The 22425-nt window shown below is 44.8% G+C and overlaps 1 protein-coding gene across 3 annotated transcripts in view; it reads left to right on the forward strand.

The window, feature by feature from the left end:
• Positions 1 to 22425, forward strand: part of LOC127001553 (discoidin domain-containing receptor 2-like) — a 135283-nt gene that overhangs the window by 96964 nt on the left and 15894 nt on the right. The window contains exons 6-10 of one of the 3 annotated variants that reach the window (XM_050866194.1): positions 2889 to 3096; positions 8434 to 8568; positions 8864 to 9063; positions 16605 to 16733; positions 18245 to 18431. In XM_050866194.1, the coding sequence (XP_050722151.1) occupies positions 2889 to 3096; positions 8434 to 8568; positions 8864 to 9063; positions 16605 to 16733; positions 18245 to 18431 (859 nt within the window). The remainder of the gene's footprint in view (positions 1 to 2888; positions 3097 to 8433; positions 8569 to 8863; positions 9064 to 16604; positions 16734 to 18244; positions 18432 to 22425) is intronic. The other 2 variants (XM_050866195.1, XM_050866196.1) reach the window with 2 other exon arrangements.

Raw genomic sequence — 22425 nt, forward strand, 5'->3', positions numbered from 1 at the left:
GGGTCTCCCTCAAACGTTTCCATTCGTTCCCGTTGTGTGTCTTTAGTGTTCTTTCGGTCTAATGGTCCTCATCTTAATGTATAAACAGGTATTTCAGGTCATTAAGCTTACTCTCGGTACAGGTGTGGGTTGGTTTAGTGAGTTGGGTCTCCCTCAAACGTTTCCATTCGTTCCCGTTGTGTGTCTTTAGCGTTCAGTTTCGATGTAAACGTTCCATCGACTTCTGAATTCCATCACCTGTGGGTCTTTTTATGTTTAAGCTATTTCCAGACTGTCACTTTTTATCCACCTGTTGTCATCTATCCTATGTATCTCCTGTCTCTCCTATGACCATGTATATTTGTTGATTTAAATTCCCTTTATTTTTTCCCTATACGTTTGTTTATTTTCTCTTGGTGTTCCTAATGTTATTTATAAAAACGGTGAAAGTGAACAAGTTTCGATTTTTTACCTGTATTTTTTCAAACTTTACCTCAACCGTGAATAAACATCATGTGCCTCGCCTATATAGCGTCTGCAATCTTGAATTAATATATTTGTAAACGTCAGTAAAGCAGTATTATTCATCTTAACACTATATCTTCTACTCACTTCGTACTAGTAAACAAATTAATTTTATCAACTCTGCATATACAAGGGACGGTGTAGGAGTATCTGCCTTACCTCTCGTATTCTGAAAGCATTATGGATGAATGTTTCTAATCAGCGCGTCGATACTTAGCTTCACGTGATTCCATTCTATTTATAAGCGTCATTCTGTTCTCATGCATCAGTTTGACCTTTCCATGTCCAATCCAGGCCCTTCTTGTGTCTGCCCTTCCATGGTGTGTATCTCTCTATCTTCCTCTTCCATGGTAAATATCTATCTCTTCCTCCTCTTCCATGGTGTATATCTGTCTCTTCCTCCTCTTCCATGGTGTATATCTGTCTATCTTCCTCCTCTTCCATGGTGTATATCTGTCTATCTTCCTCCTCTTCCATGGTGTATATCTGTCTATCTTCCTCCTCTTCCATGGTGTATATCTGCCTATCTTCCTCCTCTTCCATGGTGTATATCTGCCTATCTTCCTCCTCTTCCATGGTGTATATCTGTCTATCTTCCTCCTCTTCCATGGTGTATATCTGTCTATCTTCCTCTTCCATGGTATATATCTATTTCTTCCATGCTATATCTGTATATCTATCTATTCTTCATCTTCCATGGTGTATATCTATCTCTTCCTCCTCATCTTCCACTTGCAATCCTTAACTTCTTACCCTCCATCATTCTTGTCACTCTTTCTCCCACTCCTCCAAGTTGAATTTCCATCCTCAATTCATATACCCATTCTTTAATATTCACTGTTACATATATATTATACATTTACTATTCTTGCATCATTTCATTTATGTAGTATTTCCATCTTCTATTCGTGTTCCAATTTGAGTTTCATGTTTTTCCATATATCTTCTACTGCTGCGTTTACTCCACAATGGTTCTTTTTAATTTTCGGTTTTCGCGTCTGCTTGTTTCATTTATCTATTTATCTCCTTCTTTCATGTAACCTTTAATTTGGAAACAGTCGTAAAATCCCTGTTTTTTTTTATTTTTTTTATGGGTGACTTATTTGTGTCTGGTTCATTCACGCACCACCCTCTTTGTGCACCAGTGTTTGGCCATCTCTTTAAACTTTTCTGTACTAAGCGTCCTGTCACCCTTTTTTTTTTATGGGAGTCGAGTTGCTCCCTAATTAACCTCTGTCAAGCCGCCTCACTCTTTGCATACAATCCCGGTGTCACGCCCCGAAACACCTTCACTATACCTTACTCTTTTATTCCAACTCTCTATACATAGCAGGGTTGTTGTTTTTTTGTTGTTTTTTCTATTTCTGTTTTAAGCCTGAGTTTCAGCTACCGTACGCGTCCCACCACCTTTAGTTTCGATGCAAGTGGAGCTCTCTTCTAATCAACTCCTATTCCCTTCGTCACTCCGCTTCACCCTTTTAAATACGAGACACCCAGGAATCACAAGTTTAATCACCCTCACCCCACCCTCTTCTCTTATTCCAGACTCTTTATACAATTACTTTCTTCTTAATCCTGAACTTATCAAGCTACAGACCCTACCACCTTCTTTTTCCCTTTCCATTCTTAAATCTGACTTTATCGGAGGTGTATTTGGATATACGAGACATCCAGGAATCACAAGTTTAATGACCCTCACCCCACCCTCTTCTCTTATTCCAAACTCTTTATACAATTACTTTCTTCTTAATCCTGAACTTGTCGAGCTACAAATCCTGCCACCTTCTTTTTCTGACTTTATCGAATGTGTATTTGGTACCACACAGTCTCTCGAAACCCTATTTTTTTCAGTACGTGTCGAATTTATTTCTAATCAAGTCCTATTCCCTTTGTTAATCCGCTTGGCCCATTTACATACATCCCCGGAATCACATCTCTAAACACCTACAACAACCCCGGAATCCCATCTCTAAACACGTCCACTCCACCTTCTCTTATGCCCTGTTCTTTTATACAACAGTTATTTTGCCTATTGCCTTCTTAAACCTGAATTTATCGAGGTAGAGATCCAACCACTTTATTTTAGTATGACTCGTGGTCCTTTTTAATCAACCTCTTTCCGTTTTGTCAATTCGCTTCACTCCGGAATCACACCTTTGATCTCCCTCTCCCCACCGTCTCTTGTTACCAATTCCCTTTATAGATATTTCCTTCTTAATCCCAAACTTATCCAGCTACAAATCTTCCCCCTCTCTCTTCTTCCCTGCAAGTCTAATCCCGTTCTAACCATCACCAGCTTTGTCAGTCCACTTCTATTTAAACCCGAACCACCCCAGAATCATACCTCTCATCTCCCTCATCCCACGTTCTCTCCCTCCCACCAGGTGTTCTCGAAGGCCAAGGTGCTCTTCAGCGTGGGCGGGCGGTACTTCAGCTCCCGGCCCGTCGAGTATCAGTACATGCCGGACCGGGTGTCGGAGTACGCCCGCAACGTGACCATCAACCTGCACCACCGCGTCGCCAAGTACGTGAAGATTCAGCTGTTCTACCAAGCCCGCTGGATCATCCTCTCCGAGCTGTTCTTCATCTCAGGTGAGTGATGCTGCGGAGATAGAGACTAAGATGAATAGCTAGAAAGATGAATTAATAGACATATAGATAGATAGTTAGATATAAGGAAAGCCAAAGAAAGAAAGAAAGAAGGGAAGGAAGAAGGAAAGAAAGAAAGAAAGGGGGGAAGGAAGGGTGTTAGTAAAAGAGGAATAGGAGTAAAGCTGAGAGAGAGAGAGAGAGAGAGAGAGAGAGAGAGAGAGAGAGAGAAACCACGGTGATAATGAATGTCCTATCTAGACTTTTAAACCTCAACCACCACCACCACAACCACCACCACCACAACCACCACCACCACAACCACCACCACCACTGTAACTCTCAATTATTCACGACACAAGCTATCATCGCCTCGAAATGCCGGTCAGACGTAAATATTTGAACACCCACAAACACACTGACACGAACACGCACGCAACACTCTGTTCTATCTACCTCTCGACACTTATTGAGTTGCTGTTGTGTTGCACTGAGGGAGGGAGGGAGAGTGTTGTGTTGTCGGCGATGGGAAGGTCTTTAAAGATGGGTATATCATGAATGCCAAATGGGAGTGTGCAGTGCGTGCGTTTCTCGTATTTGGTGTCCGTACTGTGCTTTCCCGTGTGTCATATATATTTCTTTTTTTACAGCCGTTTCATTTAATATATTCACGCAGCAGCTGCCTCCGGAGTTGGGTCACCGTTTAAAGCTGCTTCTGTGCCACTCTGCTTCTATGTTACTCTTCCCTGTCTACTCTGCTGCCGATTTGTCACATATTCCATCGTTTGTGTTCCTTTCATGTCGCTTTGCTGCTTCTAATATGTCGCTGATGCTCATATGTTTATCTTCTTTATCACTCTGCCGCTTCTGTGTCTCTTATGTGTCACTCCGCTTCCTCTGTATCACTTCTATATTACTCTTACTGTTCTGTCAGATGCTCCTTTGTTTCTCTTCTATATCCCTCTGTTACGTCTATGTCACAGACCCCTCTATGTTTCTTCTCTATATCACTGTTACTCCTATGACACAGATGCTCCTATGATTCTCTTCTATATCACGAATCCTCTAAATTTTTCTTCCATATCACTCTACTGCCTCAATCACTTACATGTCGCCGTGCCCTAGATAATTCTGCTTCTCCGTCAGTCTGCTTTGTTATGCGTCACTCTTCAAAGCTAAATTTATTTCAATGCACACACTCTACAACGACCAGCGAGAATCAATCACGTATATTTGTGTTGCTCTCTTTTATTAACCCGGTTTGACCTTGCACTGATTCTCTCACCATCTTCATACACGCCCTGCTTCTACCTCACAACGTTATGCCATTCTTCTCACCTGCTTTACACCTGACGATAAGCAAGGTGCAAGGTGAGGGTTGAAGGGTGTGAGGTGTAGGGTGAAGGGTGTCGGGAGTGTATGGACGGAGGTGTCGCTCTCTTTTGCGCAGGAGTTGAAGTCTGAGGATTATTAGCGAGGGTGAGCTGAAGGGTGTTGGATGTTTCTTTTGGCTTCGGTAAATTGTAACTGGCTTACTGTATATATGGACTGCAACTGCCACCCACTGTAATCAATTTAACTTTAATCCAACTATTTACTTTACTGTTTGTAATGTAAAGAGTTTAATTATGGTGTGTGATCCATAAACCTGTCTGTATTTATTTATCTTTTTTGTCTGTATTTATCTGTATCTGTCTTTTTGTCTGTTTATCTATCTATCTATCTATCTGTCTATCTATCTATCTGTTTGTCTGTTAATGTGTAAGGTTAAAGGTGAAGGATGTGTGTCCGGAGGGAGGTCAGATCAGCTTGTGTGTGTGTGAGTGTGTGTGTGTGTGCGTGTGTGTGTGTGTGTGTGTGTGTCTTAGCTTGTCTCCGCCGATCTCTCTCTCTCTCTCTCTCTCTCTCTCTCTCTCTCTCTCTCTCTCTCTCTCTCTCTCTCTCTCTCTCTCTCTCTCTCTCTCTCTCTCTCTCTCTCTCTCTCTCTCTCTCTCTCTCTCTCTCTCTCTCTCTCTCTCTCTCTCTCTCTCTCTCTCTCTCTCTCTCTCAGCCTCCCTCTTCCCTCTCTTAATCCATCTTTATCTCCCGGGCATTCTATCGCAGATTAATACATATACGAAATTGTTTCTGGAAATGTGGCTCTCGAATTTATTGCCAGTTTAGCATCAAATACATTACTTCCTTCCTTCCTTCCACCCTTCCGTCATTTTGTATTCCTCCTCCTCCCACTCCTCTTCTTCTTCATCCTCGTCCTCCTGTTCATTTTGCTATTCATCCTTCTCTTCCTCTTCCTCCTCCTCCTCGATCTCTTTATCAAAATTCGCTTTCCTCCTTTATCTCTCTGTTGTTACATATTTTCTTCGTTCTTCAATTGGAGTAGGATGAAGAAGAGAAGAAGAAGAGTCAGAAGGCGGAAAGGAAAGATGAGAGAGAGAGAAGGGAGAAAAAAAGAGTAGAGGGTGGCAGTAATTCACAGAGGAGGAGAAGGAGGAGGAGGAGAAGAAGAGGAGGAGGAGGCTGGTTCACCTTATTATGCAAAAAGCACTCCCTCCACTCTCGCCGTGTCTTTTGTGGCTTAAAATCCCAAAATCCGCGAATCTGGAGAGCTGGAATTAGGACATTTTGCGTCGCGTATTTCCCGGCTACACGCAGACCCTTCCATTGTAACTCTTTTTCGGGGCCCGGGAGAGGTTTAGGGGAGTGGGGGGATGCTGCGAGGGTGAGGGAGAAGGAGGGGGAAGGGCGTACGAAGTGGATGGTGGGTAAGGAAAGAAGAGCGAGGTTGCTGGGGGTTGGAGGGGGTTGCGTGGGTGAGGAAGGAGGGGAGAGGGCATAGGAAGAGGAGAGTGGGGGATTGGTGTGGCAGGGAAAGGAAGGGTAAGAGTGAGTTCGTAAGGAAAGGAAAGGGAGAAAGAGAGGAGGTAAGGGAGGCTGGGGTACGTAAGGGGAGAGAGAGAGACAGGTGGAAGAGAAGGAGAGATACAGTGGAGGAGAGATGAGAGAGTGGATGCTGCAGGAAGGAAGGAAGGAAGGAAGGCAGGCAGGCGGACTGAGGTAGAGAGAGGAAGAAAGGAGGAGGAATGGAGGTACTTTTTCCTATCCCTTTTTTTTCGTGTGGTTTTGAAGGCATGTCATGAAGCAGAGAAGGGAAGAGGGGAGGAGAGAAAGGGAGTGGGAGAAAAGGGAGAGATGGGGAAGATGCATAGAATAAAGGAGAGAAGGGAGAGAGAGTTGCGTTTGAGTTTTACGCCCTCTGGTAATAAGTGGAAGAAACTGTTTAATATGTCTTTATTGAGGAGAGCGACAAGTTTTTTTTAGTTTTTTTCTCTCTCATTCTGGTAGTAAAAGTTAACCACCTTGTCTGTAGTGAAATGTGGATGTTGTTTTCTTTTAGTATTTCTTCATATATTTTTTCGTTGTTTACTTTCTCTGGCGTCATAATTTTGCGTCTTATTCGTCTGGTTTTATTCCCTTCTCATATACACTTTCCCTGGTTCTTACTCTGCAATTTTTCTACATTTTCTTACTTGCCTTCTTTTCCTTAGTTTGTAGTCTCGCCTGCTTACATTTTACTTCCTCTTTCATTTCTTGGTTTGTTGTCTCGCTTCCTTACAGTATCTAACCTTATACCTGGCTTACTATATTTGTTCTTATTGCAGCGTATGTAAAGACGTATTTGTGGATCACACCGTATCATCTCCCTTTCTCTTTGTGTTCTGATTTACCTTTTGCGCTTTCTCTTCCTTTGTCTTCACCTGCGAGGCTTCAATCTCCTCTTAGCTTACCGTGTTCTGCATTTTCATTTCTCTTTCTTTCTGTATCATCCTCCTCCTTCACCTTTCACCTTTACCTCTCTCCCCTCCTTGTCTTGCAAGGCTTCTCTCTCTTAGCTAGCTTACCGTGTTCTGCCTTTTCATTTCTCTTTCTTTCTGTATCATCCTCCTCCTTCACCTTTCACCTTTGTATTTCCCTTTTACTCTCCTCCTTTGTCTTCACCTGCAAGGCTTCTATCTCCTCTTAGCTTACCGTGTTCTGCATTTTCATTTCTCTTTCTTTCTGTATCATCCTCCCCCTTCACCTTTCACCTTTGTATTTCCCTTTTACTCTCTCTTCCTTTGTCTCCCTCCGCCCGTGACGCCTAAATCTCTACTACTCACGGTCCTCTGCCTTATAAGATGTCTCACTTCACCTCCCCTTACCTCCGCTGCTGCTCCTGCGACATCGTATTCCTCCTGCCTTCCTTCCTTCCTTCCATCCATAAGAATACTCATTATCTCGCTTCATACCTCCTCCTCCTTCCTTCCTCTTGTTCGTTTCCTCGGCATATGGTTTCGTCTTCCTACAAACCTTTACAGACCCTTCTTATTATCAACCTCCACCTTACTTCACACATGCACAAGCCATTTCAACCTTTTTCTTACCTATATGTAAAGTTTCCCTCGTGTGGTGTTGTTCTGGCTCTGCCCTTGACACGGATTCACAGTTAGCCAGGTGGTGGAGTTGGACGCGAAGCCGTTTTCCGTGAGAGGCGACGAGAAACACTTGGCGACGGTGTAAAATCGAAATAACCCGTGTGTGAGGGTGATGGGGTGAGCAGCAGAGATGATCATCCTCGTTTTAATTGCAAATGAGAAGATTCTTTTTTTCTCTGTTTTTTGGGGGGAAGAGGAGAAAGAGGAGACGGATGCTGTGAGGGGGAGATGAGGTGATGTGGGTTGGTTGGTGTGTTTGTGTGTTTTTGTGTGTGTGTATGAGAGAGAAAAATATCTAACATAATCTCGTGTTTTTTTCTCTTTCCTATATTCTTTACTTCCCCTTCTTTCTCCTCTTTTCTGTTTCCTTCCTGCCTTATTTATTTACTTTACTCTTTCTCCTCTTCTCTTTTGTCCTTTCCCTCTTCTTCCCTTCCTCTGTCTTTCCTTCTTCCCTTTCTCATTACAATCCGACCCCTTCCCTTCTTCCTTCACCCTCTCACCTTGTTTTCCCCCATTTTACCTTCATCTCTACCTCCGACCCTTCTCCTTTACCCTTTTATCTTTTCCTCCCTCTCTTCCCTTTCTTTCCTCTTTCGCCTTCACTCTCTCCCAAACCTTATCTCTCCCTTTTACTCTCCCTCTTCCCGGCCATCCGTCCCTCCCTTCTTCACCCTTCTCTTTCGCTGATATTCTTTTTCTCTACCTCGTCTCCATCTTCTATCCTTCCCACCCCTTTTTATTCTCTTTTTTCTCTCCCTCCTCCACACCATCCATCCCTTCTTTACCCCTCTCTCTCCATCTCCTACTCTCTCCCTCTCCTTCGCCATCCCCCTCCCTCACTCACCCCTCCTCCCTCTCTCCACAGCACCGGCTCAGGGTAACTTCTCGGCGGAGACAGGCCCCGACGATCCCCCGCAGCGCGCCGAGGCCCCGCCCGCCCAGGACTCCTCCGGCTACATGCTGGACGGGGCGGCGCATGGAGACACGCGCCGCAACATGGGTAGGTGGTAGTAGTTGTAATAGTAGTAGTAGTAGCAGTAGTACATTTTACCTGTCCAATTATACTTCCAAAGTGTGTTATGTACCTGTGTGGGCGAACACCTCCCTTGATTAGCACGGAAAACAACTCTTACCTAACTTTACTTAGACCAACCAAGCCAATCCAACCCCGTCTGACCCCACCTGACCCAACTCAACCAAACTAAGTCAAACAAAACCAACGCAACCCATGTTAAACCAAATCAACCCAACATAACCTAACCTAACCTAACCTCCCTCAACACCCGCCCATACAGTAATGACGGACGTGTCGGAGGGGCCTCGCGGGCAGGAGTACGTGGCCTTGGTGATCGGCGTGCTGGTGGCCGTGATCATTCTGCTGGTGTCCGCCATCCTGCTGATCGTGTGGCGCTCCAGGAGGCACAAGGACGGCACCATCACCCACGACATCTACACGGGGCCCTACGGCGAGAAGCGGGACATTGTGAACCTGAAGGTGGGTTGGGAAGGGAGCGGGTCTTCGTTAGGTTAGGTTAGGTTAAGTTAGGTTAGGTTAATGTTACTGTTAGGTTAAGTTAGGTTAGGTTAATGTTACTGTTAGGTTAATGTTAGTGTTAGGTTAAGTTAGGTTAGGTTAATGTTAGTGTTAAGTTAAGTTAGGTTAGGTTAATGTTAGTGTTAGGTTAAGTTAAGTTGAGTTTGTATTGGTTTAGTGTTGTAGATATGTGTTTTGAGACTTAGGAAGAAAAATAGAAAGGAGGAGAAGATCAAGGAGGAGGAGGAAGAGGAGAAGGTTGGCAGGTTCGTCCTTTCTTCCTCTCATTAGTCCCTCATGAGGCCGATCGTTCCCTCCTGACTACCTTACTTATTCCTCAGATCTTGCTGCTCCTCCTCCTCTTCCTCTTTTTCCTTCCCCTCCTCCTCCCTCTTGACCCAGCACTCCTCATAAGAAATGGAGCCGCTATCAATCTTTCCTCCTCCTCCTCCTCCTCCATCTACTACTACTACTACTACTACTACTACTACTTTTACTACTACTACTACTACTACTACTACTACTACTACTACTACTACTACTACTATTGCTACTACTATACTACATAAACATTTTTCATTTCCTCCATCTCCACTTCTCTCTCTTATTCCATCCCTTTTCTCTTTTCTTCCTGTTCTTCCTCTTCCTCTTCTTCCTCCTCCTCCTCCTCCTCCTCCTCCTCACAGAAGCCATGCCCCGTAGGCCTTCCCGGGATAGCCTTGGTTCACAACGTATTCACTTTGTTGTTCTCGAGAGCCAAACTTACTCCTTTTGTTCGTCTCTTTTATGATCCTTTTACCGAGCTGCCTTTTATTTTTTTTCTTCCTGCCGCGCCTTTTTCCTTTGTTTCTCTCAGGTGATTTTTTTTTTCTTTATTGGTCGAAGGTTCGTTTGGCTCTTATCTATTTTTTTCTTTCTTTTTTTTTTTTGCTCTTTCTCTCTCTCAGTTGTCCAATAATCTGTCTTCTTTTTTTTTTATTGGTTGTTTGGGTTTCTTATCTTACTCGACGATTGTCAAGTTAGGTATGATTTTCTATTTTCTATTTTTTTTATTATAGTTATTGTTGTTGTTATTTGTGTTCCATTTATTCATGTTTTTTTCTGCTTCTTCTTCTTCTTCTCATTATTATTATTATTATTATTATTATTATTATTATTATTATTATTACTCTCATTTCTATTATTATCAACTTTCATGTTATTCTTTCAACTATCATTATCACTATTATCATCGTTACTCTTGTTATTATTATTATTATTGCCATTTCTATTGTTGTGACCACTGGTTCTCTATTTCTAACCATTAACCTTTTCATTACGGTTATCATTTTCATCATCCGCATCATTTTTGTCGCTGTCGTTGCATCGAGGCAAGCGGCAGTATGTTATTTCATCTCCGTGTAATTGTTCTACTCTAATCTAGGCTCTGAAATAACGCAACAATTGAAACAGCAGCATTCTATTTTTAGCTCACATTTTGCAGAATCATAATAAACCTTCGCTCAGAAATTATATATGTTGTGTAAACTCTAACAATTCTAACACATTTTATCACGCCACTCACCACTTGCAAATTTTGTACATGCTGTCTAGATTATTAATTAAGATTTTAATGGATTATTGGAAGTTTTCAGTGTGTGTGTGTGTGTGTGTGTGTGTGTGTGTGTGTGTGTGTGTGTGTGTGTGTGTGTGTGTGTGTGTGCAATTTATTTAGCATTAGTCACCATGCATTTTTGTGTGTGTGTTCGTGTGTGGAGTGAAGATTATTAAGCATTAGCCATTTTTTTTTTTTTGCATGTTTTGTCCTGCTTACTAATCCCGCTTGCTTCATCCCAGCACGATATTATATTACCTCCAAATACTACCCCACCATATCCTAGCGTTTTTAATCCCTTCCAGTCACCCCTCAAATCACCTGTCCCGTTTTCTCGCAGCAATTTTTCCGCGTGGACACATTTTTACCACCTACCTGTTTTATCTACACCATAAGCCTTGCTCACCTCGTACACAAATACCTGTTAATGACCCACCTTACCTGTGTGCCTTAACATCCATCGTCTATGCATATTTTGAAGGTTCTAAGTCTATTTGATTAATGGATACCGAAGATAAATGGCGCTTGGTTTAAAAGGCCTGTGCGTTAGCTGACTGACCTTATGCTGACTCCCCATGCTCTTCGAATCCTTACGTTATACGGTAAATGATATTAGTGCAACACGAAGACGAATGGGGGAGGGGAGTGAATTGCCAGACTGTGGAAGTGGGAGTGGGCCGAGTGATAGCAAGTGTAAGTAGAGTTGAAGAGATGGAAGAGACGGAGTGATGAGAGATGACGGAAGGATGAGGCAGGGGAAGAAGAGGAGAGAATCAGAGAAGACAGAATGGAGAAGGGGAGTGAGGGAGAAAAAGTGCAAGCAGTGTTGAAGAGATAGAAGAGACGGAATGATGAGAGAGATGACGGATGGATGAGGCAGGGGAAGAAGAAAGAAACAGAAAGAAGGCAGAATGAAGGAGGGGAGTGAGGGAGAGAAAAGTAGAGTTAAGGTTGGATGAGAAAGAAGAGGACACTAGGGGAAAAGAAGGGGAGTGAGCTAGAAAAAAAGCAGAGTTAAGGCAGAATGAGAAGGGAGAAGAGACAAGGGGAAGCTTGATGGAAGACAGGGTGAGATAGAGGAGGAGACAGAGAGAGAGAACATGAGATAAACGAATGATATGAAGGCAGAGTGAGAAGAGAGACCAAAAAAAGAGGAGAAAGAGAGATAACGAGGAAAAAGAACATTGTGAAGGCTGGGAAGAGAGACAGGTGAGAATGAGGAACATGGAGAGAGGAAGAGTAAGTAAAAAGAACACTGTACAGGTAGAAATAGAGGACAAAGAGGTCACAGAGAGGGAGCGTAGGGAAAAAAAGAACAAGGAGGCAATGTGAAAAGGAAGAGGGGGCAGGGTGAGGTCGAAGAAGGGAGGAAGGGGCGCAGCTGGTGTGATCACTCCCTAAGACGCCACCACCTGAGACAGACGGACGGCGGGAGTCTCTAATTAATCCATCAACAGCGGCAAACAAAGGGAGGTCGCGGCCACTTCCTTCAGGAGGGAAAAACAGAAGGGAGGAAAGGAAGACAACATTGCAGTCACTCGCTTCCTCTTCCTCCTCCTTCGCTCCTTCCTCGTCCTCCTCCTCCTCCTCCTCCTTCCTGCGATGCAATAAAGAATTCCTGACGGTTCTCTTATTAGTGAAAGAAGAAATGAGAGGAAAAGGAAACCGAGAAAGAGAAAAGTTACTGTGATAATGATAATAATAGTAATATTTTCCCTAAGGTGATTTTTAAAGCGATAAACTGAGTGAGAAAAATGAGATAATAGAAAAAGAAAAAGAAGAGAAGTTAGTTGAAAAAAGAGAATAACAGAAAAACAGAATAAATTGAGGAGTTACTGGAAGAGAGAGAGAGAGAACACAAAAAATAAATAAAAAAAGAATATATTGGAAGACAGAGAAAATAGAAGCGAAAAATAGAGAGAAAAAGGAAGGAGGCCAAGGGAGTAATTCATTAGACAGACAGACGTTGGTTATCTGAATACTTCAACCCCTTCTGGCCTTTTGTTCTCCTCCTCCTCCTCCTCCTCCTCCTCCTCCTCCTCCTCCTCCTTCAGCTTTGGATAGATTTTTCGAGGGCCTCTACTGGATAATTAAAGAGAATTGACCCGCATTAACCTTTAGCCTGAGAGAGAGAGAGAGAGAGAGAGAGAGAGAGAGTTATTCTGGGTCCTGCTCGTGAATGGCCCGCTGAAAAGACTCGCTCGCCTCCGGTCATTGTTTCTCGAAGCCCAAAAAAGAGGTCATTTGCCTTTTTTTTTTTAGATGTGCTTTATCATGTTTATCACCCTCCTCCTGCTCTTCCTCCTCCTCCTTCGCCTCCTCCTCCTTCTCCTTCACCTACTCCTGTTCTTTTTTATCTTTTTCTTTTCTTTTTTATTGTCTTTCCTCTGCTTGCCTTCTTCAATCTTTTCTTCCTCCTCCTCTTCACGGTTCTCCTCCTCCTTTTCTTCCCCCTCCTCTTCTTCCTCTCTCTCTGTTCCTCCTCCTCTTCAGCTTTTTTTTCAAATTATCTATCCTAATTCTCTCTCTCTCTCTCTCTCTCTCTCTCTCTCTCTCTCTCTCTCTCTCTCTCTCTCTCTCTCTCTCTCTCTCTCTCTCTCTCTCTCTCTCTCTCTCTCTTTTTCACAGTTTTACAGTTCTGATAAATCCCTCATAAACTTCACCACCACCTCCACCACCACCACCATCACCACCACCACCACCACCACCTCCACCACCACCACCACCACCACCACCACCACCACCACCATTCTTTCCAGCACCATTCTCCATGTAATGCAATAGGGTTTTCCACTCACCCACCTACACCATTACCACCGATAATACGTTTTTTATCCACTTCCACCTTCAACACCACCACCACCACCACCTCCACCTCCACCACCACCTGTCTTGAGAGTCCCATCACACCTTTATCTTAAGACGCACCTCACGCACACCACCACCACCACCACCACCACCTCCTCCTCCTCCACCCCCTGCGCTCCCCTGGCCCATATCGTCTCCACCCCTCCCGTGTCGTTTGTCCCCCTTCCCCCATTTCTTGCCCCTCCCCTTCATCCCCTTTATCGTTAGTCACCCTCCCCCTTACCTACCTACGCCCCTCCCCTTTTCTCCCTCCTTGTCTCCCTTTCCCCATTTTCTCTCCCCATCCTTCATCTCTTGGCCCTCCCCTTTTCTTCCTCCTTTTCCCCCCTGGCCATTTTTTATCCTCCCCTGTGTTTCTCTTTCTCCCCATTTGCTGTCCCATATCCTCCCCACCCCATCCCTGTCCCTCCCCTCCCCAGTCCCTACCACACCCAGTCGTCACATTCACCCTAACTTTTCCCACTTTTTTCTCCCCTTCGTCTCCCCCTCGTCTCCCCTCTCCCCTTCATTCCCCCAACATCCATCCTCACCCCTACTAACTCACCCAGTCGTCACATTCACCCTAATTACTCCCCCTGTTTGTCTCCCCTTGTCTCCCCTCTCCCCTCCATCTCCCCAACATCCACCCTCACCCACACTAACTCACCCCCATCGCATTCCTTACGTCTCCTCTCCCCACCAAGCACCCATCACCCTGACCTCACCCACGTCCCTTTTAGCTCCCCTTTCTCTCCCTCCCTCCCCAGTACGTGAAGTTGGCACCCCATTGAGGTGGCTGCATGGTGACGAAGTTATGGTGATACTACTTTTTTTTTGCCCTTTTTTATATATATATTTTTTGTTTGTCTCCCTTTCCTGTTGCCTCTCCCTCCCCCCCTCCCTCCCTCCCTCCCTTCGTATGGTAAAGCCAGAGTCTGAGATAAATATTCACCCTTTTATTTTTATTTTTTTTCCTCTCAACGTTTTTGTATATTTCTCTCAACCCCTTTTTACAGACCCTCCCTCCCTCCCTCCCTCCCTCCCCTCCTCTCCCTCTTAAGTCTTACCTTTCACATGTAAATTTGCTCCCCAACTTGAGCACGTGTGATCTGCATAAAGTACAGGGCGGCTTACTCCCCTCTCCCCTTGCCCTCCCTCCCCTCCCCTGCCCTCCCCTTGTCCTCCCTTCCCCTCCACTTTGCTACCTCTCTCTCGCGCTCCCCTTTCTTCCCCTCCCTAATTTCCCTTCACTGTCTCTTCTCTCCTCTTCTCTCTTTTCACCCCCTTCCTCCCCCCCTTCCCTTGCTCTACCCTGTCCTCCCTTTCCTCCCTTCCACTTTGCTCCACTCACTTCCCTCTCTGTCTCTCTCGCTGTTGTCCCCTATCTCCCCTTCTCCCTAATTTTCCTCCCCTTCTCTTCAATGTCTCTCCTGTTTTCTTCTTTCCTTCTTTTCCTTCCTCTCTTTACTTCTCTCTTCTCTGTCCTTCATTCTCTCCTTTCCCCTCCCTCCTGCTTTTCCCCTTCTTCAGTTCCCTCATCATCCCTCTTCTTTCTTTCTGGTCTCTTCCCTTCTTTGTCAGTCCTTTGTCTTTCCCTTCCCTCACTTAATCTTTTCTGCTTTGATACCAACCTTCCTTTCCCTCTTCTCTCTCTTTCTCTTCTTCCATCCTCCTCCACCCCTTTCCTGTCCTCCTATTTCTTCCCTTCCCTGCTCTTCTCCTACTCTCTCTTTCTCTTCCCTTTTCTACTCTCCCTCCTACTCCTTTATCCCTCCCCTGTAGTAATCTTCCTTCATCTCCCTGCTTTTCGACCTCCCTCCCCTTCCATCCCCTCTTTTGCCTTCCTCTCCCTTCCCTTCTCTGCTTGTCTACCACCCTCCCCTTCCACCCTCTCTCTTGCCTTACTCTCCCTTCCCCTCCCTTTCCATCCCCTCTTTTGCCTTCCTCTCCCTTCCCTTCCTTGCTTCTCTACTTACCCTCCCCTTCCATCCCCTCCTTTGCCTTCCTCTCCCTTCCCTTCCTTGCTTCTCTACTACCCTCCCTTTCCACACCCTTAGGTACCCCCCCTCCCTCATGCCTTCTTTCCTCCCTGCCTTCCCTCTTAGCGATGCTGTCGGCGGAATTATTATTACTGCACGAAAAAGTTAGCCCAAACGACCCCTCTTAGCAGCGTCCTCCTTCCCGGCTCCCGCTGTGCCCAAGAAGTGAACTTTCTTGATGGATAATTATGACTAAACTCACTTTAAAGACTTGGGATGCTGGTTATGTCACCCCCCCACCCCTACCCACCCGGCCTGTCCCTTCCCTTACCCCCTCCTCCCTCTCCGTCCCTACCTCCTTTCCTTTACTGTGTTTCCTTCTCCCTTTCTTTTGCCCTTCCTTTCTTCTCCCTTTGTCACTTTTGCTTCCTTACTTCCCTTCTCAATGCTCCTTTCCTTGCTTTTCCCTTTCTCATTCCTCTACTCTCCCTTCCTTTCTTTGCTCCCCTTCCTTCCCTCCCTCCCTCCCTGCCCCCCATCACCCCACCATCGCCATGCCGGGGTGGGGTGACGGGAGGGGCAGTGGAGGGCCTTTGGAATATAGAAGTAGCGAAGTATACCCTTGAGGAAGGTAGAGTCTGCCCTTACCCATCACCTATGCTGGTGTGCGACCCCTGGGGATGTACATAATGGGGGAGGGGGGACGGGTGAGGGAGGGGGAAGGGGGTGTTGTGGGTGACTTGGGACTTTCAGGGACGCAGTGACGGGGCTGTTTGGGTGACCGGGGCTTTGGGTGACGGTATTATGGGTGACTTGGGACTTTCAGGGACGCAGTGACGGGGCTGTTTGGGTGACCGGGGCCTTGGGTGACAGTATTATGGGTGACTGGAGACTTTGGGCGACGAAATTACAGGTTAAGTGGAGATTTCTTGGACGCTTTTGGGTGAGGAGGTAAATGGGTGAGGGAGGGTGTAGGAGTCTTTTTTGAGGGGCTTTTGGGTGAACGAAACAACGGATTGACCTGGGCTCTGGCGGGTGACGGGACCTCGGCTCTGGGTGACGGGGCTCTGTGGTCTCTCTAGGAGGTGCAAAAGTTCCTGACGGCGCCCGCGGGCCTGCGTCCTTCCTCCCTCTGCTCCTCGCCGCGCCTCGGCACTCACAGGAGCAATGGCTACCGGCTCAACACCACTCTGCCCATACACCCGTCACAGGTACCACCACCACCACCACCACACCCACCACACACCCGTCCACCCACCCATTCACCCACTACCTGCGCTGCCTACCTACCCACACACCTCTCCACCCACTAATTTACCAGTAGGAGACCAGTCATGACCCTCAGTAAGCTTGATCCGACTGCAACATTTACACCCACTCTGTCACCCAACACACCCACCCACCCATCCACCCAGCCGCTCATCCACTACCATCACCACCTACCTAGCTACACACCTCTTACCAATATACCTGTAGGCAAGGGAAATCATGACCCTCAGAAAGCTTAATGTTACCTCCATATTTATACAAAATCTACCACTTAACTACCACAACACCCATTCAGCCGTTCACCCACCCATCCAACCACTCACCCACTACCGCCATCACACCTCTCCACCCACTAATACACCTGTTGGAAAGTGAACCTACGCCCACAGTACACCCACTCTACCACCCAACATCCACCCGCTCATCCACCACCATCGCCACGACCCACCTAGCTACACACCTGTCCATCCACTCACCTGTAGGAAAGCGAAATATTAGTATTGATCCTACCACACACACTCTCCCTTAGCATCCCGTAACATTTTAAGGACCCTCGTCACACCTATAAAATTACACTAAAAATCTTCATATCACACATTTTTTCTACCTACTCCTCCTCGTCTCCTCATCCTCAACCTCTTCCTCCTCCTCCTCGTTTGCATTACTCCCTTGCCCCTTCCAGCTTCTTTCCCTTCCTTTATATGTTAAGGAACTAATGAATAAAGACGCTGCAGGAAGTAAATGTATTGATGTGCTTCATGTTACATTATGTGCCGAGATGCTGTGTGTTCTGTAACCTGCTTCATATGTTGCGCTTCCTATGTTGTGCTACGTGGATAGAATGTTGCCAATGCCTTCGCGGAAAAGCTTTTGGGTATACTAACGCCATTAACATAAAATCGAACCCCGACTCCCCAAGCGTTTAAAAAAAGGTGGAAACAGCACTAAGATTTTTTTTTAATTTTTAATGTAGACTCAATAGATGTTAATTATTTTCCACCGCCTTCATTTAACATGCATAACCCCCCCCCCCCCTCCCCGGCTAATAACTAATTCAATGTTTTAATGGTTAGTTTAAGACGTGTATAAAAAGTATGAATAAATCTTTTCATTTACTGTCGCTCACCTCCACACCCTGAAACCTTACACTTTTCTCTCCCACATACTTGCCTATTTCACTTCCCAAACACTGAAATAAAGAAGAAACAAAAGTATTACACCCCACAACCCACACATCTTTCACATCCAAACCTTGAAATCTTTGTTGCTTTCCCATTTTTTTTCTTTCCACATCTATAAACACCTTTTCATAAATTTACCGACACTTCGTTTTTCACACCCAACAAAATCTCACTCTTCTTCTCCAACTTCCCTTCCCACTTCACACCCTGCTTTACCCTTCCTTTACTTATGTCTTGAGTGCCCTTCCCTCGCTAACTCGCCCTTACTTCAGCTGGGCGTGGAGGGCGGCAGCGGCGGGGTAGGCGGAGGTGCAGGCGGTGAGCTGGACAAGAATGGCCTATACTCGGAGCCGTTCCACCTCACCTACAGTTCCATGGGGGCCTACTCCACCCTGGGCCGCAAGCTGGTGCACGCCAACCCTCTCTCCAGCCCGGACTACACAGGTGAGTCTAGCAAAGGTGCGTTCCCCTGCTCTACTCCCTCTACTCCACTCCCACCCCAAACCTATTCCGAACCCCTCTGCCACCCCTTCCAACAGTTCCAGTCTGTCCCAACCACCTCCAACCTCAGTCATACTCCTCATGCTCCCCTTCCACCTCCATTATTCAATCGCCCTCCTCCCCCACCTATTCCACTCCCACTTAAAACCTTACTCCGGCCCCTTCTGCAACCCCTCCATGCAATCCCAACCGGTCCCAACCTCAATCTGGCTCCTCCCAAGCTCACCAATCCCCTCCCCTTACCGCCAGTCCACCTCTCCCAACCACAGGCTTACACCCACCCCCCAACCCACTCCCACCCATTCCGACCCCCTTCCACCCACGAATACCGTAGCTGAGGCCCCCGAGCATTATTCAAATGAAGCCTCGTGACTCGTGAGGGACAAAAACTCATTAAGTATAGAGGTCTGTAATTTGTCCCGAGGTGGAGCAGAGGACAAGACGGGAAGGGAGGGAAGGGAGGGAAGGGGGAAGCAGAGAAGGGGATGGGCTGTCACTCCACGAAGATGACATGTCACTCACCTCCTTCTTCTTCCTCCTTCTCTTCCTTGTCCTCCTTTCCTCTTCCTTGACTAAACTCCTGTGATTTCGTCCACTTTTCGCTGTTTTCCTCCTCATTCTCTTCCTCCTCTTTCTTCTTCTCCTTTTATTTCTTCTCTTTCCAATGTTCTTTCATCTTGCCCATTATCTTCTTCATCCTCCTTCTCCATTTTCACCTACTCCTCCTCTTCCTTTTTTCCCTCCACTGTCCATACGGTTTCGTTCTTATATTACCTAGTTGTGTTTTTTTTCTGTTTGTTAGTTCATTTTCTCGTTCTAACACTATCCATCAGTCTGTCTTTTTATATATAGTTGATGATATGTCTATTCACCCTTGTATTAATCTCTTTATCTATCTTTTCTCATTCTAATACATTCTATCCATCATATATTTATCATCAATCAAGATTTACATTCCTCTACGTGACATTCTTTATTCTCTGAGGTTGATTCAAGTCCTTTCTTCCCTCGTCAGTAGCTTCCCCGTCATCGTTACTCTCCCTTCATTGTTCCCCATTGTTCGGTAAAGTTGGGGTCATACGGTATAGCTGGTTAGGACCGCGGTGTTCGTTTGCCTCGCGTTTGCCTTTGAGTCTTTGGTCGGTAGGAAGCCATCGCCCGGGGCATAGGGTCAGTGTGCCATCCGGGAAAATGAGGAAAACAGACAAAGAATGGGAAGAGATGGTGGACAGTGAGAGAATGAGAAAGAAAAGCAAAAGGATTACGAGAAAGATGAAGAACAAATGAGTGAATTCGAAAAATAAAGAAAATAAAAGTGCAGAAAGAAGAATGGAGAAATGAGGAAAACAAGACAGAAAGTGGGAAGTGAGAGAAAGAGAAAGAAAAGAAAAAGGATTACGAGAAAGACAACGAACAAAAGAGTGAACTGGAAAAAAAATGATGATAAAAGAGCAGAAAAGACGAATGAAAAAAGACAAAACTAAAAAAAAAAGACAAAGAAAGAAATAGTAGACGGCAATAAAGAATAAATGAAAGAGAACAGTTACAGCAGTTTCCCTTCCCCAGGTTTCCCCAGGTACCCATTTATCGCCCAGCCCGAAAGGGAGGAAAGGCTGGGTGAGCTGCACGCCGAATGCCCGGGCCGGGATTCGAAGCCAGGCCCGCAGATTCGTAGCTTGGCACGCTAACCACTGCAGAACTTTCCTTCCTCTTCATTTCTGGCACATCAATCCTTTTACCTTTATATTTTCATCGTTTTTTTTTTTAATATTATCGAGGTTTTTTTCTTTCTCTCTCTCTCTCTCTCTCTCTCTCTCTCTCTCTCTCTCTCTCTCTCTCTCTCTCTCTCTCTCTCTCTCTCTCTCTCTCCTATCTATCCATCTATCTATCTATCTATCTTCTTCTATTCCTTCGACTGCATTTTTTGTCTCGATTCACTTAGCACCTGTTTTTTTTTCTACCTTCTATCCTTTTCCTCCTTTTTCTCCTCCTCCTCCTCCTCCTCCTCCTCTTCCTCCTCCATCTCCTCCTCACCTCCAGCACCTCACCAAAAGTTCACTCATTCTTGCGACAGGCGGCTGACGCGAAATGCAAATGAGGGAAAAAGGTGAAATAGTTTTTGTAGCATGAGAGAGAGAGAGAGAGAGAGAGAGAGAGAGAGAGAGAGAGAGAGAGAGAGAGAGAGAGAGAGAGAGAGAGGATTAATTATGTATTCGACGCAGGTCATTCCCATATTTGCCAATGAAGGGAAACGTAATTTAGAGGTAATTCAGTAATGATGTTTTTTTGTTTTAATTCAATGGTTATTTCAGTGTTAGTGACGCGTATTGGTTTATGGATATGAATACGTATTTATTAGCCTTTTGTGTGCGATTGTGTGTGTATGTGTGTGTGTGTGTGTGTGTGTGTGTGTGTGTGTGTGTGTGTGTGTGTGTGTGTGTGCTTTAAATCATTTCCCTTTCCGTGTATCCCTCTTACCTCATTGCTAAAATAAGTAAAAGAAATCAAAAATAAAACAGAGAAAAGAAAACACCATTAACAAATAATTAATACTACAAAGAAGAGAACAAAGCACGCGAAGTTTTAATCAGATTAGCATTTTGAGAATATTAAAACAGATGCCGGGATTAACAAACTCATCCACTCATCCACGTCCGGCCGACAAGAGACTTAGCAAACAATGGCGTCTTTACATTAGTGAGGCAGAGGATGAAAACGTGGATTTAAATAGAAGGTGCTTTGTGTTTTGATTAAGAGGATGATGAGTAAATACGTATCATGGTTATATACAGAGATGTGTGCTTGTGTCATTGTTCCAGGAAATACTTGTGGATAGATAGATATACAGACAGACACAGATAGATAGATAGATAGGTAAATAAGTAGGTAGATAAGTATATTGTGGACAGTGAGAGAAAAAGAAAGAAAAGAAAAAGGATTAACGAGAAAGATAAGAAACAAAAGAGTGAATTGGAAAAAAAAGATGATAAAAGGGCAGAAAAGGAGAATGGAGAAAGACAAAATTGTAAGAGAGAAAGAAAGGAGGCTGTAAAAATGGGAGTAGTAATTATAATTGTAGATGTGATAGTAGTGATTTTAATAGTAATAGTAGTAGTAGTAGTAGTAACACCAACAGCAGACTCATCATCAAGAGCAGTAGTACCAGTTCAATTCAAGTATTTGTCGTAGTAATCCGAAAAAAAAAGAATTAAGAATAACATTTAATACTACAAGACATGGACAAAAATATGGAAAAAACGTAATGTGTGTCTCTCCCTGCGCCTTTAGATCTAGAGCCCCGACAGTGCTTAAGAACACATAAAAGTCACTGGTGCTAACGTTTGTCTTGATTACTCGCCTCTATAAAATATTGGCCACGTAAATCACACCGCTTGGAGGAGAAGAAGAAAAAGAAGCCGAAGAAGAAGAAGACGAAGAAGAAGAAGAAGAAGAAGAAGAAGAAGAAGAAGAAGAAGAAGAAGAAGAAGAAGAAGAAGAAGAAGAAGAAGAAGAAGGTAAAGAAGAAGAAGACGACGACGACGAACAACAACAATAACAACAACAACAACAACAACAACAACAACAACAACAACAACAACAACAACAACAAGAAAAAAAAAGAAATAGATGAAAAAAGGAGGAGGAGAGGGAGGTATACATATGTTTGTGTGTATGTCTGTCTGTGAGTGTGCGTGTATGTGTGCGTGCGTGTGTGAGAGATTGCGGACCCCCCCCTCCCCCCTTCCCCCCACGCACACACCTTATTGGTCTCATTACTGACATTATTAACTCCTCTTTTCCTTTGAAGTGACTCTCAAAGAAGTGCAATCTCCATTATTAAAATTATTGTAACATTATTATTATCACATTTTTTTTATAATAATGATAATAGTTGCTGTTTATTTTCCTCAGTATTGGCATCATTATATCGTTACTGCTTCTACTTCTTTAT

This window comes from Eriocheir sinensis, chromosome 21 (genome assembly GCF_024679095.1).
Source record: "Eriocheir sinensis breed Jianghai 21 chromosome 21, ASM2467909v1, whole genome shotgun sequence".
NCBI lineage: Eukaryota > Metazoa > Arthropoda > Malacostraca > Decapoda > Varunidae > Eriocheir > Eriocheir sinensis.